The 19,037-nt window shown below is 37.7% G+C and overlaps 1 protein-coding gene across 1 annotated transcript in view; it reads left to right on the top strand.

Moving 5' to 3' along the window:
* The window catches only part of GLMN (glomulin, FKBP associated protein), a 45,472-nt gene that overhangs the window by 19,925 nt on the left and 6,510 nt on the right, over nucleotides 1-19,037 (top strand). Inside the window, exons 7-15 of the mRNA XM_005878964.2 lie at nucleotides 1,825-2,012; nucleotides 5,978-6,031; nucleotides 7,188-7,218; nucleotides 7,322-7,411; nucleotides 8,350-8,391; nucleotides 8,497-8,570; nucleotides 10,250-10,334; nucleotides 11,024-11,133; nucleotides 11,971-12,034. Coding sequence (XP_005879026.1) covers nucleotides 1,825-2,012; nucleotides 5,978-6,031; nucleotides 7,188-7,218; nucleotides 7,322-7,411; nucleotides 8,350-8,391; nucleotides 8,497-8,570; nucleotides 10,250-10,334; nucleotides 11,024-11,133; nucleotides 11,971-12,034 — 738 coding nt within the window. The remainder of the gene's footprint in view (nucleotides 1-1,824; nucleotides 2,013-5,977; nucleotides 6,032-7,187; nucleotides 7,219-7,321; nucleotides 7,412-8,349; nucleotides 8,392-8,496; nucleotides 8,571-10,249; nucleotides 10,335-11,023; nucleotides 11,134-11,970; nucleotides 12,035-19,037) is intronic.

Below are 19,037 nucleotides of genomic sequence, written 5' to 3'. Positions count from 1 at the left end.
CACTGACCACCAGGGGGCAGACGCTCAATGCAGGAGCTGCCCTCTGGTGGTCAGGGCGCTCTCACATGGGAGGAGCTCTGCTCAGCCACAAGCCAGGCTGATGGCTGCCAGTACAGCGGTGGTGGTGGGAGCCTCTCCTGCCTACTCAGCAGTGCTAAGGATGTCCGACTGCAGTTTAGGCCTGCTCCCCGCTGGCAAGTGGACATCCCCCGAGGGCTGCCGGGCTGCCAGAGGGATGTCTGATTACCATCTTAGGCCTAATCCCCCGGGTAGCGGGCCTAAGCCAGCAGGTGGTCATTCCCTGAGGGGCCCCAGACTGCGAGAGGGCACAGGCCACGCTGAGGGACCGCCCCTCCCCGCCGAGTGCACAAATTTTTGTGCACCGGGCCTCTAGTATATACATATTTAGCATCTGGTAGCTGAATAATAGGCTGTATGACAGAGGATGATTTTCCATGCTTCCTTTTTGTGTTTTGTAATGACTTATAGAGCCATCTGGGATCAGTAGATTTTAACTCCCTGAAGCCTGGAAAATATTTATTTGGCTTTATAATTCCCAACTATGTCTGGTCCCATGTCTGGTACTCAAGCATTTATTGAATAAATAGGTGAATATGTGGCCAAGGACCACTTCTGATTTAGCTCTTTTTGTCATTCCCTTTTGACTTCTATTAATAATTTATTGTGACCTTAACTTTCTTTGGTGGAGCTTCTTAGTAAATATTCGACATGGGTATTATGTCATTTTCTAGATAAGGAAATAGGTTAGGTAACTCACCCAGTGTCTCACAGCTAGTAAGTGGTAGATTCTGAAGGTCGGGTGCTTTCTGGTATATCAAAAGTAGAAATAGTGTAAGAGGCAAAGTAGTGACCTTATACTTTCTGAGTCTCTCTCTATCTTTCCCTCCTTAATAATAATAATAATAATAATAATAGTAAGATAAAACTGTAATCCTAGCCACTCATGCAGAAATGCTTCTCTTTCTCTTATGACACAAGAGCCCATGGAACCTGAGATAATCAGCAATGTTTCCTCAACCTTTGCTGCCACTGAGCAGTATTCCTCTTGCTCACTCTATCTAGGTAGGCAGTGGTCAGTGGTTCTAGAGTATTCTTCATCTGAGTCATTAATTGTCGTTTTATGATAGTTGTATGTGTCACATTTGCAGATTGTTTGCAAAAATCTCTGAAGCACTTAAAAAATTGTGATAAAATATACATAACATAAAATTTACTGTTTTAACTATTTTTGGGTATACAGTTTAGTGGCATTAAGTAGATTCACATTGCTGTGCAACCATCACCACCATCCGTCTCCAGAACTTTTTCATCTTCCTGCTCAGTTCTTTCAGGTTGTTGGCAAAATTTACTTTCTTGAAACTATAGATTGAGGCCCCCATTTTCTTGCTGGCTGTTGGCCAGGGACCACTTCCAGCCATAGCGGCTGCCAGTAGTTCCTAGTCACACAGCCTTCTCCATAGGCACTCTCATAACATAGCAGCTTAGTTCTTTAAAGCCAGCAGTGGTGGGTTTCTGACTCAAGGAGAGCCTGGACTCTGTTTTTAAACCTTCTAGCTGATTAAGTCATACCCACAAGAATAGTCTCCCTTTTCAGCACCTCAAAATCAATGGACTGGGGGCCTTAATTGCATCTGCAAAAATTCCTTCACTTCTGCCATATAACATAATCTAATCATGGGGAGGCATGTTGCCATGTTCTTTTGGTTAAAAGCAACTCAAGGGGAGGGGATTATACAGCATGTGAATATGGAGGAGCACCCTAGAGTCTGTCTACTATAGCTTCCTTTTTTATCCTTTTCACAGGGTTTTTTATCAGCAATTGGGTACCCTTTCCCAAAAATGATTTTTAATCATGGAAAGAAAAAGAAGACTTGGGATTATCTTGAATTTGAAGAAGAAGAAGACAAACAATTAGCAGACTCTCTGGCTTCCCTGGCATATCTAGTATTTGTACAGGGCATCAGCATTGATCAGCTGCCAATGGTCTTAAGGTAGGAGGTTGTGTTTGGTTTATTCATGTATTCTAAAGGGAATATCATCATTTATCTAATGTCCAATATATGTTTATTAGTGTACTAATACATTTTAAATGAAGTAGAAACAAAAGCTCTCTTTATTTTAAGTAATACTGTCTATAATCTGTTAAAGCCAGTAGTCAAGTAGTGAAAAGGGGGTGGGGTGGTGTTGAAATAGACATAAGGGACTGACAGAGACAAGAGTGAGTAAGTATTAAATTGGGCTTGGTTTTGAAGCTGTTGGGACCACCCTGGACAATAAGGAAGGGAACTAGCCAGTTACCCCTGGGTGAGTCTAAATCAGCATCATCTTTTCACTGGATTACTGATGTAATCCTGAGTGGGTGTTTATCAGTACCCTAAAGAAAACCCTACAGTGGCTTCTTACTGCTCTAAGAATAAGGTCTACTAGTAAATGCCTTCACATGAGACAAGCTTCTGCGTGATCTCCTGCTTGATTGTCCTGATTCATCCCCCAGCAACTTCTTCTTGTTTACTACGCTCCAGTAACAGACCTTCTGGTTTATTGTTCGCATGTGTCATGAACCTTCCTGCTGTAGGGCCTTTGTGTATGCTCAGGACCATTTTTATCCTTAAATGTCACTTTCTGAGGAAAGCCTTCTTTTACCACCCTATTTAGGTTGAATCTTCCTATTATAATTAAGTTGACCTCCTCCTTTTCCCATAAATTTAATCAAAATTATTTTTTAAATAAATATATAATCTATCCTTCCTATATAATAAAAGAGAAACATGCAAATTAACCATCCCTCCACTATGCTCAAGCCACGCCCACAAGCCAATCAGGAGTGAGTATGCAATAACCCAGCTCTAAGATGGCGGCGGCCACCGAGCTGGAGGCTTGGGTTGCCCCCGGCTATGGAGGAAGCCAAGCTTCCCACCTGCCCTGGCCGGCCCTGGGCTACGCTCAAGGCTACAAAGTTTCAATTATAGAAGATAAATAAATCCCAGAAAAAAAAGAAAAAAAGGAGAGGCTGGGAGCTTGGGTCGCTGGGGGGCGTGGCCAGCCTGAAAACGGCCACCAGCCCCTCACCCAGGCTGGCCACACCCCCATGGGGTGAGGGTCCCTGCTGGGGGGCTTGGCTAGCCTGTAAACAGCCATCAGCCCCTCACCCAGGCTGGCCAGGCACCCCAGTGGGGACCACCACTTTGAAGAGGGTGTGGCCAGCCTGAAAACGGCCTTCAACCCCTCACCCAGGCTGGCCAGGCACCCCAGCGGGACCCCCATCCTGATCCAAGACACCCTTCAAGGTAAACCAGCGGGCCCCCACCTGTGCACCAGGCCTCTATCCTATATAATAAAAGGGTAATATGCAAATTGACCCTAACAGCAGAGCAACTGGGAATCACTGGTCACTATGACACACACTGACCACCAGGGGTTAGACGCCCAATGCAGGAGCTGCCCCCTGGTGGTCAGTTCACTCCCACAGGGGGAGCTCTGCTCAGCCACAAGCCAGGCTGATGGCTGCCAGCACAGTGGTAATGGTGGGAGCCTCTCCCGCCTCCTCAGCAGCGCTAAGGATGTCCGACTGCAGCTTAGGTCTGCTCCCCGCTGGCAAGTGGACATCCCCCGCGGGCTCCCGGGCTGCCAGAGGGATGTCTGACTGCCAGCTTAGGCCCGATCCCCCGGGGAGCGGGCCTAAGCCAGCAGGTGGACATCCCCGGAGGGGTCCCAGACTGCGAAAGGGCACAGGCTGGGCTGAGGGACCCCTCCACCCAAATGCACAAATTTTTGTGCACTGGGCTTCTAGTATATATATAAAAGGCTGTGTCCATCCATCTGACCAGTAGCCATGACTGGCACTGACCGCCAGGGGGCAGACTCTCAACGCAGGAGCTGCCATGATGCGCACTGGCCATTTTAAAAAAATGGCACCATGGACCTGGCGCCAACAAACCAACACTCAGCTTCCCCCAAGTGGGACACAGACCCCATCACCACCCCGAGCGATATTCCAGTGAATCGCAGCCAATGCTGCCAAGACCCCATGGTGCAAAATGCGGCCCCCAGTCCAGCCCAGAAATGGTCACTGTGGGCACTGGGTAATGACATCACATAGCACCACCCACTTCCTCTCCCTAGCAACTAGCCTCCTTGGAGTTTCTTCAGCCTAGGAACCCGGCTTGATTTATAGTCAGGTGCAAACATTTTACAGTTTAACCAAATGTTTTGTTAAGCGTTTTCACGTGCCTCATCTCATTTGATCCTCACATAAGTACTGGAGTAGGTCGATAGGAGAGTCGGTGGAATCCTATTTTCTTTTCATCAGCTGGAAAATGGAGATTTAGAAAGTTTAGAAACTTGACCCAACTGAAAAGAAGTAAGAAATGGTGGAACTTGAAAACGACTTTAGGTTTTCTCACTGCGCAGAATATAGTCAAACACTGCTGCAGTTAAATATTTTACCCTTTGCCCTGTTGGGTTTGGCTCAGTGGATAGAGCGTCGGCCTGCGGACCGAAGGGTCCCAGGTTCGATTCCAGTCAAGGGCATGTACCTTGGTTGTGGGCATATCCCCAGTGGGGGGTGTGCAGGAGGCAGCTGATCGATGTTCCTCTCTCATCGATGTTTCTAACTCTCTATCCCTCTCTCTTCCTCGCTGTAAAAAAAAAAATCAATAACATATATATACATATTTTTTAAAAATATTTTACCCTTTGTTCTCCCTGTGTGATCTACAATAATAATCTGCTTCGTGTTGATATTTACTGCTGTGTTGCTAACAATTACCTGAAAGAGAAGTTGGGGTGCTTCACTGGGCTTGAAAAAGTTTAGCTAAATCAGAAAGCAGGTCTGATTAAGCTAGTTTATTCTGTATCTATAAAAAGTTAAGTTGATTCGTGCATGCGTGATACATATAAAGCTCTCGCTGGCACCAATCGCACGTGTGTGTTTTGATCTGTCATTGTCAATCGTGAATTTGGTTGTCACGCCTATTACAGAGAAAGAGCGAATAGTGATACTAAAATATTTCTTCTAATTAATTTCCTTTCAATGTGCACGAATCCATGCACCGGGACACTAGTTTTATAATATACCTTTTAGACATTAAGGTCCATAATAAAGATTATATATATGCCTTACATGCCTTGGGTGTATTCCTTTGTGTACATTTATATATTTATGTATGACTATACCCCGGATTTATTTGTATGTAAATATTACAATAATGGCTACCACTTGCATGTTCACCATGTATTAAACATGGTGCTAACAGCTTTATATACGTTACCTAATCTGTATAGTAACACAATGAAATAGAGCATTATTCATTTTATAGATGAAAATAACAGGCTTAATTAAACATGCTAAGAAAGTACCCAATACCATAGAGGGAAAGGTAGAATTCAAACAGTTCTGTCTGACCCCAGAGCTTATACTCTCAATCACACTGTACCACCAAAATGGCTTATGTATGTGTATTAATTTGCTAGGGCTACCATAACAAAGTACCACAAACTGGATATCTTAAAGTAACAGACATTTATTTCACAGTTCTGGGGGCTAGAAGTTCAAGGTCAAGAGCAGAATTGGTTTCTTCTGGGGGCTTTGAGGGAGAATCTGTCCCACGCCTCTCACATAGCTTTTATGGTTTGCTGGCGATCTTTGATGTTCCTTGGCTTTAGATAGATGCATTACTCCCTTGCCTTTGTGTTCATATGGCACTCTCCCTGTATTCATGTCCCTCCACATTTCCCTTTTTTATAAGGACACCAGTCATATTGGATTAGGACTCACACTAATGACCTCACTTTAATTTGATTTCCCTCCAGGGTAGGGAGTTCCTGCTCTGCCCTAGCCCATTCCTACCCCAAATTTTTTTTTTAAACCCTTATCTCTAAATAGCAGTATATATGTAAAATTTCTAAAAAACACATGCACATTCATGTGTGTATTCTTTTTTCTTCCCTATTTTAGCCCATCGTACCTTTTGCAATTTAATATGGGGCACATTGAAGTCTTTCTGCAAAGGTAAGATCATATGCATGGCATCTCAGAATTAAGTAGTAGTACTAAAATTGTCCTTGTCAAGATCAGGGGAGACTACCTTCTCTTTGCCAAACTTTAATTAATTGGTTATTTTATAAAACAATGAAGCAGATATGCACAACAGAGACAGAAATGAGTCAAAAAAGTTTTACATCAAAATCTCTTTCATTTTAAACCCAGGATAATATAAAAATATTGTCATAAAAGGGGATTTCCAATCTTCTGCTTCTGAAGTTTCTTCCCTTATTTCAAAAGTTGGCTAATTAAAACACCTTTATTCCACTGTAGCCTTCTCCATCTAAGGAGGAATAGTCAATAAAAGCAGTTAATCCATGGTTTTGCTTTATGGATACAATCTGAACTGCATCAAAAGGAAGGAGGTGTCTTGAGTCCACCTGTTAAAACTTAGATTATTGACAGTGATATCATTCAACAACTTTTTTTCATTTGAGATTCTAAGAAGCAAGACTTTCTCTTTAAAAAATTATGAAGTAACAGGTATTTAAGAATTTCGCAAAACTCTATGCTTTGTTTTCTTTTCTTATAACAAGTTTAAATTATCTCTTGAGATCAGTCAGGGCCTTTCAGTACTATCCTCCTGGAATAGTAGTGACAGTTTATCAATCCCATCTCTTCCCAGAAGGGAAATTTGTAACATGGCAAATAACCAAAGCCTCGACCTGTAAGGCAGGACTTTCCAAGGGTCTCCTGGCACAAGTGGTTATTAACTCTAAATCTATGTCTTAAAGATTTTACGTTCTTTTCACTTAGTTTCTGTTATATTCATACAATGAGAATACAGGGTGTCCCCCCAAAAATGTATATACTCTTTGAGTAATTATAAAAGCAGTGTTTATTAAAATACATTCAATTTTCAAAATGTAGTAGAACCACATTAAATTTTGGGGGGGACATCCTGTATGTATGAACTTAAGATTTGAACCTTAAGATTTCCAAACTGTTTAGTCATTGAGCCAAAAACATAACTTCTAACTCCTTGCAGGGTTCGAATAAGAACTGAGAGCCTGAGATAATTAAGTCTTTAAATTTCAATTTTTGGTTTATTTTTCCTAAAATGAAGAATCATTCTAAAGAAATGTAGAAAATCATGTCAGTAAATTTTAATATTCTCTTCCAGAACAGAAGAGTCTGTTTTCTCCAAAGGACTGGTAAGATTTGTTTGCACCCATCATAATTTAATTACATAGTCACGCCAACAAATAGAGCTGTTGACTTTACCATATGTGTATGTATGCATATATTTTAATCTAGGATCTGTTGGAGAATAGTTTGTTGAGAATGGAAGACAATAGTCTACTTCACCAGTACTTAGAAATCAAGAGTTTTCTTACTGTACCTCAGGTAAGTGAAATGTGGATTCTAATCTTAAAAATAACCCCTTCCCTATTCTAAATTTAATTAAAGTAAAGGTCTTTTCAGATTCCTCTCCCACCTTCTTTTCAATATCCTTTGAAAACTTTAGTGCCATGCTGTCCAATAGAACTTTCTGTGATGGTGAAAGTGTTCTATTATCTGTGTGGTACAGTATGAAAGCCACTAGCCTCATTGAACACTTGAAATGTTTCTAGTGTGACTAAGGAACTGAATTTTAAATTTAATGTAATTTAAATTAATTTAAATTAAAATGACTTCTATGTGGCTAGTGGCTACCATAGTTGACAGCATTAGTATCTAGTGGAAAAACATATTTTCTTCTTGAACACTTTGTTTTTTTAGGGACCTTGGAAAGTGAAGCTCCTTTACTTTTATCATAACTGAGGTCCTCAAGACTTCAAGGCATACATTGACTGCTTACTAGAAAGACGTTTTATTTTCCCTCCTGTGATAAATTTTGCCTAGTACTGTTTGTTATCAGAACAAGTAGGTCCTTAGATATTGATGTAGAGACTTGTTCTTCCACTAGTTCTTCCACTTGTTCTTCCACTATTTCTTCCATGGCTTTTGTTATATATGAAGCCTAAAAATTTTTAATAATGGATTATATTTCTGCATGTTTGATATCATTTTTTGGCTATTCAACTCGTAATTGAAAATTAGCATTCGCTTCTAAATTTACAACTTTGCAACACCGCACTCAATTTCACTTAACCAAATGGATTATAGTTAGTTTCCTATAGATATAACAATGGGATGATAGGCTTGGGGGGAAATTTACTTCATTTTTAAATCTCCTACTCTCACTTTTCTGAATTTTTAGTGTCTATCATTGATGATATAGTTGTTTCTTTGCTGTCAATGTAATCTATTCACATCTGAATTAAATTTTTTTTTATTTTCAGGGCTTAGTCAAAGTAATGACACTTTGCCCTGATGAGACATTGGTATGTAAATGTTTTAGGACTAAATAATGAGTTACAATAAGCAATTTTAATAAACAATTTAATCTTTATTCAGCTTATGTAACAATGTTATTTCTTCCATTTTAGAGGAAAAAGGGTTTAGCTATGCTTCAGCTGTATATTAACAAGTTGGATTCTCAAGGCAAATATACATTATTTAGGTATGTATCAAGAATGGTTAATTGTGAAGTGTGTGTTAGATTAAAAATCAAATTAATGCCATTTAATCCAGGTTATAGTATTTTAGTATTTTTTAAATGTAATTCAACTCTACTTGGAAGTCATCTATATATATAAAAGGCTAAGCGACCGGCCAACCAGCCAGTAGGTATGACATGCACTGACCACCAGGGGGTAGATGCTCAATGCAGGAGCTGCTGAGTGACAGCAACTTTGCAGAGTGCCCTCTTGCACTCCGGGACCCCTTGGGGGATGTTGGACTGCCAGTTTCATCCTGATCCCCGCAGGCCAGGCTGAGGGACCACAGGAGCTTGGCTCCAGGGCGTGTCTGGCCCACCTTGCCCAGTCCTGCCTCACCGGCCACCTTCTAATTAATTTCCTTTCAGTGTGCATGAATCCGTGCACTGGGCCTCTAGTATTAAAATAATTCTCTTATCTGTGATGGATAGAGAAGGGTTAATTAAAAATTATGGATACATATACTAGTATATGTACATACATATATATTACATGAATAATAATATATTTTATTCAGTTAATTAAATTACTCTAAAATTAAAAAGGACTTAAAAGATTAAACAAATTGATAAGGCTCCTGCATGTGTCAATAATTTCCATTATTCACAGTTGAAATTAATGGCTCAGGAGTCGACAGGCTATTCATTTTAAGTTAATAGTAGAGCTTATTAATAGTGCTATTTGAGGGTAAAAGTAACCATCTGAGTTAAAGAAGAACCAACTTTGCCCTGGCTGGTGTGGCTCAGTTGGTTGGAGCATCATCTCATGCACCAAAAGATGGCAGGTTCTATCCCCAGTCAGACTGTGTGTGGAGGGCAGCTAATCGATGTATCTCTCAGCGATGTTTCCCTCTCTCTTTCTCTTAAAAAAGAAAAAAAAAAGAAAGAAAGATAAAGGAAAAAGAGTCAACTTTCTGTAGAAGGCCAAATAGTAAATATAAGCTTTATGGGTCAGTCTCTATTTTAACTGCTCAATTTTGTCTTTGTATTGAGGGTAGGTATGTTCCAATAAAACAGACAGCACGTTGAATTTGGCCTGCAGATCTTATTTTGTTAACACCTATGTAATAATTAAGTTAAAAATAGATTTGGGCATTGTTAAAGTGCTAAGAAGTCTTCTTTGGAATTGGCCAGAACTAACATTCTTAAGTCTATCTTTTCTTCATTTCTATTGATAGAGTCAGAGAAGGTTTATGAAATCTCTTTATGCATAGTCATACCTGTATTCCTACCAAGAAACCCCCCTTTTTCCTTAAGCTAGTCAGATTGAATTATTTTCTTTGCAACTAATTAGTCTAACCAGAGTAGTGTACTTTCACAGGGAATAATTTGGGGAGATTTTAGGTGATTATGCTAGTTCCCATTCTTGCCGTATTAAATCATTGCAACTAAATGCATAAAAAGATTCAAATTTGATTTGATAGAAATTTCTTGTTAGAAAGATCCAGTTCAAATAGAATTTGCTAGTCAGAGCAATAACTATAATAGGTGAGTTTGTAATTGGTTAATCATCTTGCCAATTGTCTTCACTGGTTTTTGTATTCCTAGAAATAATACATGGCCCATTTGAATTTGTAAAACTTGTGTCATCATTATAATGCAATCCAGGATAATTTCAAATGCATTGTAATTTTGCTTTAAAGGTGCTTATTGAATACAAGTAATCACTCAGGTGTGGAGGCCTTCATTATTCAAAATATAAAAAATCAAATTGACATATCATTAAAGGTAAGAGCATAGCTAAGGTATCAATTATTAATTAATTTTATTTTGTAGGATGTATTTTTTGTGTGGAATACATTAATATGGATTTAATCCTATGGATTTTTTTCTTTCTAGTATTAGGGTATATATTTTTTCTCATTTCTACTATTTCTTTTTTTTTCTTTTAATATTTATTGTTGAAAGTATTACATAGGTCCTCCTTTAAACTCTCACCACCCCATTGCCTATGTCCATGGGTTATACATATATGCATACAAGTTCTTTGGTTGATCTCTTCCCACCCACCCTCTCCTGCCTTCCCTCTGAGGTTCAACAGTCTATTTCTTTTTTTTTTTTTTAAACCTTAATTTTGAAGCTTCCTTGATTATAGATTTAAATTGTGTTCTTTGTGCTGATAACATGATTTCTTTTTGTTTTGCCGTACACTTCTGAAATAGTAATGGAAACTGAAGTCTTATCTGTTTGTGGACACTTAGTGATTCCATATAAAAAAGAGAGAGAAAAAGAACGCACCAGTGTTCACAAACTGGCAGAGTTTGTTCCAGGTGTCTGGAAATAGTAAATGACAGAATGGAAATTAAAGTTAAAAAGTATATATTTTAAATGTGTAATAGTTTATTTTTGTAGTATGAAGGTATTAGCACATTTATCAAGCTGCTAAAGCCTTTTTCAGTTTTTCTTTTGCTTTACAGAGAACACATAACAACAAATGGTTTACAGGACCACAGCTAATTTCCCTTCTAGATTTGGTACTCTTTCTCCCAGAGGGTGCTGAAACAGATCTACTGCAAAACTCAGATAGGTGAGGTGATGACTACTAAGGTTCACATAGTAAATTGAGAAGTAATAAACCATATCTTCCTATGATTTTATGTTATCTATGGTTAATTCATAAAAGTACATAAAGATTTTCATATTTAAGTGATTAGGCATTATGTAAAAACAAAATTAAAAACTCTTTTTCCACTTTTTATTTATTCAAATTTGTTTAATAAACTTAATACAACTTTTAAAAATAAAGATCGTGCATCCTTGCTAAAAAAATGAAACAACGCTTCTTTCCAGAAGTGTGACCAACAGTATAATTTTGTGCCTTTAATGTACCCAGCATTCCAGTACAGCTAATAGACATTTACAACTACAAAGCATATTTGTATAACTTATACAAAGCTTATGTGTTTAGGTTTTATTGTTTTGTTTTCTAGGACATCATGTTTTTCATATAGAACATGTAATGTCACTTACATTATACTCACATGGATATAGAGAAGTGGTTATAAATGGAACCTTAAAATTCAGGAAGCAACAGATGATACTCTCAAATATTAAGGATAATAAGGCTTCCTTGGGGAGAAAAAAGAATAGTATTTTTCACAGCTGTATTTTTTGAACTTGGAGAACAAGAGTAATGAGCTATTACTACTCCAAAAACTATGATGAAGGGAATACATAGTTATACACAGATTTTCAAGTGTGCAAAGTTTGGCACCCCAAACCCCTGCATTGTTCAAGGGTAAATTGTGCTTTCAATGACAAGCATAATTATAAGAATATACCCAAAGTTTTAGCTTACTTTTTCATTGAAATTGCTGTTGATTTTATAAAACTGTACTGTAACACATATATTTTTAATTAACAGGATAATGGCTTCATTAAATTTATTGAGGTATTTGGTTATCAAAGATAATGAAAATGACAATCAAGTAAGTGAATTTTTTGAAAAAGAAACTGTGAGTATATTAACAATATATAAGAAGTGTTTCAGATTTTCATATCAATATCCACTTAAGCCAATATTTCATCTCTTACCCAGCTACAGAGGCTGGAGGAAGTGCCAACAATTGTTCTGAAACCTGAAGTTCATTCCCAAGAGCCCTTACCACCCCACATCCAGCTTCCCTTTCCTTTTCTGTTGTACCTTTGCTCTCTTGCTGCAAGCACTGCTTAGACCTGGTAGTTAGATAAGTTGGAAGTCCTAAGCCAACTAACCTTCTTGAGCTCAACATATATTTATTTGGGTATCTTGTTCAGTTGCCTCCACCTAAAAGTCATGATTTCAGTCTGAGCTGTATAAAATAAAACCATCTGATAATTTGATGTCCCCTCATTAGACTTGAAAAAATAAAGCATTTTTAGCACTAAAATCTGTTAACAGCACCTTTTGGATAATGTGTAGGAAGTTGTATTTATTTTTAATAGTGTATCATTAGAGATATTCAAGAAATAAGAAAATATTTGAGGGAGATTTGTCATACACTAAAGTTATATTTGCTTTTTATCTTCTCTCTTTCTACCTACTCTATTCTAATAGCTGGTTTCCCTGTGTGTCATGTCTATTAACTTTAGCTACCTGAATCACATGTGTTCTTAATCTGTTTCTTTTTTTAGGAAGTAATAAAAGAAGTGAAAATAATTGACTTATATTTATACTAGAGGCCCGATGCACGAAATTCATGCAAGAGTAGGCCTTCCTTCCCCCGGCTGCCAGCACCAGCTTCCCTCTGGCACCTGGAACCTGGGCTTCCCTTGCAGAGGGAGGCCCTGCCCACCCGCCACAGCCCGCTGGTTGGTGGCCTGAGCCTTCCTCTTTGGGGTGATCGTGGAGCCTCCCGATTGATCGCCCTGCCGGCCAGTGGCCTGGGCCTCCCTCTGTGGGGCGAACATGGGGCAATGGTTGGGCCCCCGACCAATCGCATCACACCTGCCTTGGCTGGCCTGGGGCCAGTGGGTGTCAGCATGGTTGTCCAGAAGGTCGTTTGGTCTAATTAGCATATTTCGATTTTATTATTGTAGATAAGATGCCAAAGAGTTTTTTAGTTTATTTTTTAATTTAAATAAATGATCATTTAGAATGACAGTTTATGAGAAAAGTAGCATTTTGCTTCTCTTTTGATTAAATCTAGTGGATTCAGTGATTTGACCTCTTATTCATCATCCCTTGTCAGCACAAAATACAGGGTGTCTCCCCAAAAAATGTATACACATTTTAAATAATTATTCATTCCAATGGGTTAAATCTGAAAAGAAAGAAATATCAACTGAGCTACCAGCTGTAAAGTGTGTATACATTTTTGGGGACACCCTATAATTATTTGCTCTCATTGACTAATGCTTACTCTGTACTGGGGGGTGATTTTTTCTATTTTACCATTGTAAAGTTTTTCAAACATACAACCAAGTTGAAAGGATGTTACAGTGATCACTGATTTATCTACTTATTTACTCTATTTTTATCATGTATCCATCCATCAGTTTCTTAAATTTTTTTATGTATTTCAAGGTAAACTGAAAACATTAGCATAATTTCCCCTAAATATTTCAGCATGTATTTCATTAAGTAGAGTAAAATATCTGCCTATAGTTTTTCTTTGAGTTAAAATTTACATAAAATCAAATGCACAGATTTTACTTGTATATTCACCAGTTTTAACAAATAGATCTATATTATCCAAATCCTTATCAAAGATAAAACATTGCTATCATCACATGAAGTTCCCTGTTTCCCTTCCCAGTTAATTCTGACCTCATTACTCCACAGCTCTCCCTCCCCACTGCCAGTGGCAACACTGTTCCGACCAGGTGCTGCGTATCATTTACCTTCACAATACTATAAGCACTCTTTATTTTTCACTTTTCATAGGTAATGTAGGCACAGGAAGGTTAAGTTGCATAAGGACACACGTAGTGGCCAGAACCTTTGAATCACAACTAACTGCTAAAGGAGCTTCTGCTGGAAGTAGAAAATATAACAAGTAAAATTCAGCCTCGGTGGAGGCCCTTCTTTAGGAAGGTACCCTTAGGGTGGAGTATAAGTTTTTACTTTTCCATAATCCAGAAAGGCCATACCTACAGATGATCTGCTTTGCCTGATTGGAAGACAAAAAATCCTCTTGAATAAGAGTTGACAGATTATAACACGTGGAGCACAGGGGCAGCATATGGGCCTCTGCCTAGACAGGGAAGGCAGCAGTTTAGCACTGTGCAGTGTCATGCCTCACTTTTATTTGGCTTGAACATATATGGTAAAGAAAAGGGTATAACCAGCTTATAAGATTGTTTTCTTATTTAATGGTTTTTAAATTTTTTTCTTAGGGGTCAAATATTCCAAAGTATTTCCATGCAAGTTACCATGAGAATTATCATACCAAGGAAATTAGCAAAAAAACCCAGTCCATGATGGAAACCTGACATCTTTCAGGCAGTGTAAGAGGCTGTTCACTATGGAAGCATTTCTTCCAGTGCAACAGGTCATGTGTGTAAATGAGAGGCAAATCTGTTTGCTGTTGTTAATTAAAAACTGACAGCTTCTGAGTTTTTAGAAATTTTGATTAAAGGGGAAACAAGATATTCTAGTGATTCTGAATTGTGGGTAGTTCTATTCAGAAGGACTCCTACCAGAACCTATTTTTGAGCAATGAAGTGTGCTGAGAAGGTAACTAGTCAGATGAAAAGCTGAAAAGCAATTCAAAAAGGTGTATAGAAAAATAAGAACAGAATCATTCAATACAAAACAATGTGATTCATAATTGAATGATAATCTATTTCTTTTCATGCTATTTTGGGTCACTGTCAACTGACTTATTCTTTTAATAATAAGAATAAGTCATTCCCCTCTGCATCCATGCCTATTTATCTCTCTGCATAAAATGATAGGCACCTTCTCCTACACTTTGAACCTTGAACCTCCATCTCTACTGGTAAAATCAACTTAGCTTTTATACCTAATGTTCTCTCTTATTTGGTAGGTGTCTTTAAATATGGGTTAGTTGTTTGTTTTTGTCTTTTTATTTTTATTTAATCTCACCCAAGGAGTGGGGATATTTTTTCCATTGATTTTTTAGAGAGAGGAGGGGGAGAGAGAGAAACATTAATGTGAGAGAGACACATCCATTGGTTGCCTCCCACTCGTGCCCTGACTGGGGCCAGGGATTGACCCTGCAACCAGGAATCAAACCTGAGACCCTTCAGTGTATAGGCTGATATTCTAACCATTGAGAAAACTGGCCAGGTCTGGATTTGTTGTTTTGAATTACAATAATATTCTAATACATAGCCTATAATAAATATATCTCTTACCTTTGTATTTTCTACTCATATCCTTTCCAATCCTCCTGCTTACATCCATTCTTTTTCTTAAGTTGTGATTGTAATATGCAGAAAGAAAACAAAGTCAAGGGAGGCAATATAAGTTTGTAAAGGCCACAGGTATCAGGAATTTTAAAAAATTCAATTAGGCAATGTGTGCATGTATGCTTTTTATTTAGGAAAACTAAATATCTGGCATATATGCATATAATCTATATAACCAATATTTTGGATTCTCATTTAAATTGTTTCTTTCTCCAAGATTAAAGCATGCCCTTTTTGTGTCATTTGCAGAACCAAATTACTTAAGGTGATAAATGTTACTTGATATTACAAGTGTTAGAAGTTCTACAATAGTACTTCATAAATAACAAGTCACATACAAATTAGGAGAAAGGGGGAAACTGGGTCTCATGCATTTCCTTCTTTTCTCCTTTGCAAGGTCCTATTTGTTCTGGCAATAAATTTCATTGTGGTGTAGAACTGCCTAGTCTTCCTTTTGTAAGATAGGCTGCAGTGAATTTTGGAATATATAGTTAAGCTTTATAACTGAAAAGATTTCAGAACTATTTCATCAGTGAGACTACTTGGTATAAAATTAAAAGCAAGTATTTGTGAACAGTTCAAATTGTTATCCTTATAACTTTAAAATATTAAGTTATTTTTTTCTAGACATTTGATAAAAGAAATTTTAAAATTATTTTCTTTGTAGTTTTTTAAAAGATCTAGTACCCTTAATGTTAAAGAGAAAATATTCTTTTTCCATAGCTTCTTCACTCCTACATACTTCTAAAAATACTACTGTTGTTCATCATGTGAAAGATTGTGGAATTATGCTGAACAAAATGGGCAATTTAGCCTAATTTTGGCACATGATTTTATTACCTTGTTTTAAGTTTTATGGTTATGGGCTATGAATTAAATTACTGCAATTAAAAACAACTAAGGTCTTAATAAAGACCTAGATTTGCACTGTCCAATATAGTAGACAGTATATGACTACTATATGACTATTTAGATTTTAAATTAATTTTTAAAATTTTAATTAAAAATTTAGTTCCTCATTGGCATTGGACAGGGCCATTCTAGATCATTGTTTCTCAGCATATGTTCCTAATCAAAATCACCTGCGTATTTTTTAATGTATATATAAATGCAAATTCCTGAGTTCAGCCCAAATCTTATCAATCAAAGCCTGTGATAAAGCACAGAAATCTGCAATTTTAACTTAGTGAAGCTTGAGAACCTCTATATATTATGAATTACGAATAAAATCTATTTTATGAGATAGTTGTATATGATAAAAGAATATTATTAACTTTTAACTGAATGATAATGAAATGCTATATATTAAAACTTGTGGGATATGGCTAAGAGTCGTACTTAGAAAAAAGTTTCCAGCTTTAATGCTTATTTTAGAAAAGAATATAAAGTTACTAATGAATTTCTGGCAAGATTTCAAAAATTCACGAAGACACAATATATTAATTAAAAAGAGTATAATTATTAATACAGCACAGATTGAAAAATAGTATAAAAATTACATGAAAACATATCAGTAAATTTGAAAACTTCAGTGAAATGAAATACCTTAGAAAATATAATTTAAAACTGCCACAAACAGTCTAAGAGAAATCACAAGGTCAGATCATTTTACCATAATTTCAAGAAACAGATACTCAAATTTTATATAAAATGTTGCAAAGGCTAGAAAAAGAATAGTTGTTCTGAGTCTATTTAGAAAGATATGGTTTTAATACCGAAACAGACAAGAATAATATGCACTAACAACAACAAAAAGATTGATAAACATAAAAATTTCAATGAAACACTATTTCATACCCATCAGAATGGCAAATGTTAAAAAGGTAGATACCATAGATAAGGATATGGAACAGCAATGAAGCAAATAGATATAATCACTTTTGGAGAGTAATTTGACATTATCCAATAAAGTTGAAGAATGACAACTCTCACTCAGCAACTTCTCCTATAGGTATGTAACTTAGAGCAATGTTCTTCAAACTTCTGATCATAACCAAACATATTAATGAGTCATTAAATCAGTTTAATGGGTCAGACCAGCAATTTTTACAAAATGGAATACAGTATAATTGAAAACATCAGGTTGCTTATTCAGATTTTTAATAAAGGTTATGGGTATTGAAACCAATTTTGTGGCCAGTTACAAAGAACAATGTGAGAAAATGGAGGGGAAATGACAAATTGGTTAGGACTAAGATTAAGATGTTCAGTGTCGCCGAAACCGGTTTGGTTCAGTGGATAGAGCGTCGGCCTGCGGACTGAGAGGTCCCGGGTTCGATTCCGGTCAAGGGCATGTGCCTGGGTTGCGGGCACATCCCCGGTGGGGGGTGTGCAGGAGGCAGCTGATCGATGTTTCTCTCTCATCGATGTTTCTAACTCTCTCTGTCTCTCTCCCTTCCTCTCTGTGAAAAATCAATAAAATATATTTAAAAAAAAAAAAAAAAAAGATGTTCAGTGTATTGCTTACCAACATCTCTTATGTGTTTAATGGTCAGCTCAACTGTTACCAGAGAAGAGCTAACATTGTACATTTAATTTTTTAGTAATATAATATATAGTTAGTTGTGGAGCTAAATGCACCCAGTGTCTGTAAAATTGTTAAGTTTTACAATCAAATTATTTTAGTAATCTATTTTCAGAATGAATTTTATTGAGATACCTTTTATCTCAAATTCATGGCATTTGCAAAACTCTCATCCAGCATGTATAAAATTGCACTCAAATATTTTTATTACAAGAAAAATAGTAAGGAATAAAAAATACAGAACCATGTTTCAGATGAACTGTTGATCTCAAATTGTAAATGGTGACAATATTCAGAAATATCCTATATAATAAAGAGGTAATATGCATAATTTTTTTATTTTTCAGTTACAATTGACACACAAATTATATTAGTTTCAGTTGTATTAGACATTATATAACTTACTAAGTTATCACCCCAATAAATCTGGCACCCATCTGACACCATAGTTATTACAATACTAGAGGCCTGGTGCATGAATTCATGCATGGGTAGGGTCCCTTGACCTGGCCAGTGATCGGGACCCATCGGGGCCAGGCCAGCCATGGGGAGGGATGATGGGAGGTGGCCCAGCCAGCCCCCCTCCATCGAGCCGATCAGGAGTGCCAGCCAGCCAGGGGGAGGGGCCACAGGAGGTTGGCTGTGGGAGTGCACTGACTACCAGGGGGTCAGCTCCTGCATTGAGCATCTGCCCCCTGGTGGTCAGTGGTTGTCATAGCGACAGGTTGTAATGGTCCCTTAGGCTTTTGTATATATACAGTGGGGCCTTGACTTACGAGTTTAATTCATAACTCAAATTACTCGTATGTCAAATCTTAAAGTGAACGAGTGAGACACGTGATGCTGGGCTGATGTTGTGGCATTCACTGTGACGTTCGCTGCGCCAACTAGCGGTGGGGTATCTGAAGCTGGCTCGTAACCCGAATTTTAGCTCGCAACTCAAAGCAAAAAATTGGCCGAGAGATGGCTCGTATCTCGAAAAACTAGTTAGTTGGGACACTCGTAAGTCAAGGCCCCACTGTACTAGAGGCCCGGTGCACAAAAATTTGTGC

This window comes from Myotis brandtii, unplaced genomic scaffold, assembly GCF_000412655.1.
Source record: "Myotis brandtii unplaced genomic scaffold, ASM41265v1 scaffold58, whole genome shotgun sequence".
In the NCBI taxonomy this organism is placed as follows: domain Eukaryota; kingdom Metazoa; phylum Chordata; class Mammalia; order Chiroptera; family Vespertilionidae; genus Myotis; species Myotis brandtii.
Note: the sequence above shows the minus strand (reverse complement) of the source record. Positions and strands in the feature narration are given on the sequence as shown.